Genomic DNA, 5,469 nt, shown 5'->3' with positions numbered 1-5,469 from the left:
TAAAATGCGTTATTTCGTTGAATTGTACAGGTTAAAGATAATTATAACTAGCTATGTTGTTTTGATACTAACTTTTCTTAAAATAATTATCATAAATTTAGCAGAATGGTTGAAGAAGTAACAAAAATTCGATTTGTTCATTTGTGTTTCATTCCCAACTGAGCTTTACTGCTGGAATTTTTATGATTGTATGATGTGAAATATTATTAAACTGAACCTGACGGTGATTTAAAATAACGTGGAAAAAATCCTGTATACAAAGTGGAAAGAAACCGCGACGGCGATTTCTATGAATCATACTATCACATAAATCAGTAGATAAATGCTGCGGTTTGGCTATGCAAATAGCTTTCTGCGCAAGGCAACTTAAGGGGGCATAGTACTTTTTGCACCATATTTTTTGCCTAATTTCAAATATTTTTTTCTCGGTAACGCGAAAAACGAATCGATTCGGGTTTATTGCGTGCTAAACATTGCACTTTATACTAATATTTGCAGTTTTGTTTGCATATGTGAACCTCCTCCCCTCTCCCCTACGGCTCCTTGAACATGATCATTCGAAAAAAACATGATTTGCGGTACCATGGATTGGCGCTGGGGGGCTTATCCCAATTGAAAAATTCCAAAACGGCATGAAAGAATATTAAATTATCTCGTGTTTGACCCATCCTTTTTTTAAAATTCGAACGCATAACAAAATGGCGGACATTCAAACATAAAAGTAAGGTTTTTAGCCGAAAAAATTGACTTTAAACATTTCTAAAAAATACAAAAATTCTAATATCGAAAAAAGGATGGGTTAAACACTAGATAATTTTGTTGGCTTTGAATCGAAAAAAGAATCATGAGAATTACTTTAGCCGTTCTTGAGATATTTATGGTATCGACTTTCAAAACCTGTTTTCGAGAAAAACGACGTTGAAGTTTTTATTCGCTGTGTAATCGCTCCAGACATGCGCGGTACAAATAGCTGTAACTTTGTCAATTTTTGGAATTCATCGAAATGACTTGAAACACATATGGTCAAAATGTTAATCTTTCGAAATAATCAATAAAAAAAATTTCGGTTTTTTTAAATTGAAAAAGTACTATGCCCCCTTAACAAATATCTTTGCTTTATAATTGCTTATTCGACTGGTATATAGCTAGTATCAGAGAAACAAGCATTGAAAGAGCAATCATATCACAAATATGTTTATTGGGAAGATAATGTTCATATGCTCAACATGCGGGTTGCAACATGAGGGTAATTTAATATTCGTTCGAGAAAAACAAACCGTAGCCAAACTTTGCAAGCGTCTATAATCAAGTCAATAATTATAATTGCATCTGATAGTGGTAAATTTGAAAAACTTTGTAATGTTGCCTACCTCGTGGACTAGTGGTATACTGCTCCAAAAATTTGTTCGCTCATCCAAACAATATGCGATGAATGAATTAAGAATCCTGCGATGCATGCAAATGGACGCAATAGTTTTATGAGCCTCTTGTCAGATGACACCTCTGATAATAACGCCTAAGTTTCTTTTTACTGTTCATTATCTGCAGTTTACCTGAACAATGTCTTGTTCAGTTAAAAAAACGTCCACAGACTATGAGTAAAAATCGAGTCAAGAACTCTGAACGCTGATCACGTAATGATTCTTACCGAAACCTGACGCTATTTAACTATACAAAAATACGTATTAAGCAAGCATCCTGGAATTTTATCATTGCAAAAACGACAATAAAACATGCCCTGGTGAATTAAAATCTTAAAACAGAGTGTTCATCAGTAAAAAAAACCGGTAGAAATAATGTCATGTACTGGATGTTTATGAGACCAAAAAGTGATAAAAGCAATGATTACAAGATAAAATGCCAATAACCATGCACCTACTTTGGTTTCCAATGGTCGAATACCTTAGTCAGGTATTCTTTTTCAAACCAATTATTACGCGTTTTTTAGTAAAAAAAATGATTAATCACTGATCGAAGTAAATAAATAGTGAGTACCTGCACTCTACTAGAAATTGAGTGTGAAATGGTTTACATTCTATTGTACATTCTATTGAACACTGTGCAATCGTAGGAAAAGTTTGTCGATAGGTAAATTAACCCAGTGCACTTATAACTTCCCTATCTTGTCAAACACAAAAAATGCAGTTATCTCTTAGTTACTTGAAATGTGTATATACTCACTCGCACAATGCATCTATCTGGTATCCAACATCTATTCGCGACTTGTCCGCTGGAACTTGCACGCTTACTTCCCAATCTTTGCCAGCTTCCCGGAAAGCTTTCGCCAACTCTCTAACTAAGTAGTAAAAGTTGTCCTTATCGGTAATGTTACCACCGCGATCGAAATTCCCCGGATATAACCACACTATCTCCAAACCATCGAATCTATGTCTATGCAAAAACTTCACCACGCTCGCCACAAACCGCATTCGTCTCTCGCGGAACTCGGTCATTTTACTAAATTTCTCTCCACCGTGTCCCCAACCGCCAACAGCCGCCAATAATTTCAAATTTGGGAATTTGTTTTTCAGCTCTGTGAATCGCCGAAATCCCTCTTCACCAAAATCGTACTCCGGTTGCAATGAAGTAAGTTCGAACGATTTTTCATCGATTCCCACAAAATTGTACACCATGTGGGAGCATAATTCACCCGGTATATCCTCGATATTGAACGCGGCATCATCCTGCCTAGTACGCGACCAAGTCGTGTAATGGCATATAAACCTTCTACCTTTCATAGTATCGTGAACAAGTCCTTGTACATGACTGATAATCCCAGCCAGCACCATCAGCAACGCTGCAATTCACAGAACAATACAAATCAAAACATCAGAATACGGTCTACTAAACGACTTGAAGTGTAATATAAGTTAACAGTCATTTATGGCATGGGTCGATTAAAACCCTTTAACTTACCGATATTCCCCATGATGTGTCGTCGTTGGCGCGTTGATTGCAACTGAAAATTATCACTAAGCCTACTCAACGCTTTATTTGCTGGTAGCGCAGGTTATGGCTAAAAACTGGAAATGCCACACGAAACGAGTCTGATTGTTTTTGTACACAACGTCAAACCGGTGGCAGGATAGATTGTAAAGCTGTCTCGTTCGGAAGGAATATAAAATCGACTGCTCTTCTGCTCTACGACTGTTCTTTGCGTATATCATGTGTTAACCCATTTTAAGCAGCGGCAATAAATCGTTTTTCGTTTTTGAAGAAACATGATATGTCACTCTTTGCTAGTAAACTCTGGAAACAGAAGAAGTTACTATTTTTAAATAAAAACTTTCGGTTTATATTTTTTCCAATTTGTTTATAAAGATACAATTTTATAAAAGCTATAACTTGAAACTACTTATTTCTACGACCCTATGATTTTATAAAGTTAAAAGTTTAAATTTTTCGTCTACCCACTTGCCGTGGCAACGTCAATTAATTAACTTTTTAAGATTAACCGTTAATTAGTGTACACATCTAAAATTAATTTAACTTTAATTAGTTAAATTGTATACCCTTTGGAAACCATAGGGTTACTTTGTCTGCGTTGACCTACCTCAGTTTGTTGTGATCACATGATTTCATCCCATCAATCACTATGAATGAGAGGTATTAGCGAAGGGAAAAGGTTCGAAACGAGATTTTCCAGTTTACGGATTCCCGTTTAAACTTCAACCTTTACGGTTACTTCTTACGCAAAACGTGATATTGCATTCTTAGACAAAACCGTGGTGATGATCACTTCTATGCAGCTTGACATTTTTTCCGTTCCATAGTTTTAAATCGGTGAACGTACGCAATAATTCAAATTCATGATTTTCAATTAGAACCCAGTAAGTGATATCAACAACTAGCAACACCCACCACCACCACCAACAACAACAGCAACAAAAATTCTGCAATGATTCACATAACACTAATTAATAGTTTAAAAACACTGTTTTACAGGCAACGCTGCTAGCACATAACACATCGTGGAAAACCCCAACTTTAATTCATTTAATGCGATGAATGTAGTCTCCCTTACATTAGACCGTACAAATAAAACAGTTTGCTTTGCTTTTCCCGTTTAAATCATATAGGAGCATTTACTCTGACTCTTTTATTCGTACGGCCTATTATCTCATATAGGGTACGGGTGGGTATTTCCAGCCCATTAGGCGGTAACCTGAACAATATTCAGGAACTACGTTGAAACTATATTTATTCGAGACAAGATTTTTATACCAGTTGATAAAATAATATTTACTGAATATCGACGTGTATTTTGGTCTTAATAAAACGCTACTGAATTTGAGTTATAGTCGCGAGAAATGATGAAGTCGCTGCGGCTAAATTGAGCCCATTTTCTATAGTGGTACTTACTTACTTAATCAGCTCCAGGCCGTGGTTTCCTCTGCTGTACGAAGAAGTCGTCTCCATTCTACTCGGTCCATGGCCGCAATTCGCCAGCCACGTAGTCTACGTAGGGTCCGCAGGTCGCCTTCCACTTGATCGATCCATCTTGCTCGCTGCGCGCCCCGCCGTCTCGTTCCAGTCGGATCGTTATTGAGAACTTTTTTAACCGGGCAGTCGTCCGACATCCTCACGACATGCCCAGCCCATCGCAGGCGACCGATTTTTGCGGTGGCAGCGATGGGTGGTTCCCTAAGCAGCTGATGCAATTCATGGTTCATTCGCCTCCTCCACATTCCGTCTTCCATCTGCACTCCGCCGTAGATGGTGCGCAACACCTTCCGTTCGAAAACACTAAGGGCGCGTTGGTCCTCCACGAGCATAGCCCATGTCTCATGGCCGTAAAGGACTACCGGTCTAATCAGCGTCTTGTAGATTGTTAACTTCGTGCGGTGGCGAATTTTGTTCGATCGCAGCGTCCTACGGAGTCCAAAGTAGGCACGATTTCCTGCCATAATACGTCTTTGTATTTCTCTGCTGGTGTCGTTGTTTGCGGTAACCAGTGAGCCCAGATACACGAACTCTTCTACCACCTCGATTCTATAGTGGTGTCTGTGTTTTTTAAACCCGACAGGCCGAAATAGCCAGCACAGCGATTAAATGCTTTTCAAAAACAGATCAAAAGAGACAAGAAAAGAGAGACCGATGAATAAATTCTCGCTATTGCCTACATTCCGGACTCATTGAAGATAATTACAATAAAAAAAGAAGAAAACAAAAAGTTATTTAGATCCTTTAATTCTACTTTGAATTGAGTAGGATATTAAAGGATATAAATAACTTTTTGTTTTCTTCTTTTTTATTGTTTCAGGTATTCTACTAAGACGCTCAAATAAACATTAGTTAATTTGAAGATAATTAGTTTTGCAATGACAACAGCGTGCTGCTGGTGCTAGTGTATCATTGAATCGTTCATATACATTAGCGCCAGTTGTCACTCAAATACCAGATATGTCAGCACATATATTGGTAGTAGTGTAAATAACGCACCATATGCTGGAATTAAAAACTAAATGG

The 5,469-nt window shown here is 37.7% G+C and overlaps 1 protein-coding gene across 1 annotated transcript in view; it reads right to left on the bottom strand.

The window, feature by feature from the left end:
- LOC128745202 (endochitinase-like) overlaps positions 1-2,993 on the bottom strand; it is a 3,750-nt gene extending 757 nt beyond the window's left edge. Inside the window, exons 1-2 of the mRNA XM_053842223.1 lie at positions 2,917-2,993; positions 2,182-2,797 (exon numbers count right to left, since the gene is read on the bottom strand). Of these exons, the coding sequence (XP_053698198.1) occupies positions 2,182-2,797; positions 2,917-2,929 (629 nt within the window). The 5' untranslated portion in view covers positions 2,930-2,993. The remainder of the gene's footprint in view (positions 1-2,181; positions 2,798-2,916) is intronic.
- Between the last annotated feature and the right edge of the window lie 2,476 nt (positions 2,994-5,469).

Source organism: Sabethes cyaneus, chromosome 1, assembly GCF_943734655.1.
Source record: "Sabethes cyaneus chromosome 1, idSabCyanKW18_F2, whole genome shotgun sequence".
NCBI lineage: Eukaryota > Metazoa > Arthropoda > Insecta > Diptera > Culicidae > Sabethes > Sabethes cyaneus.
Note: the sequence above shows the minus strand (reverse complement) of the source record. Positions and strands in the feature narration are given on the sequence as shown.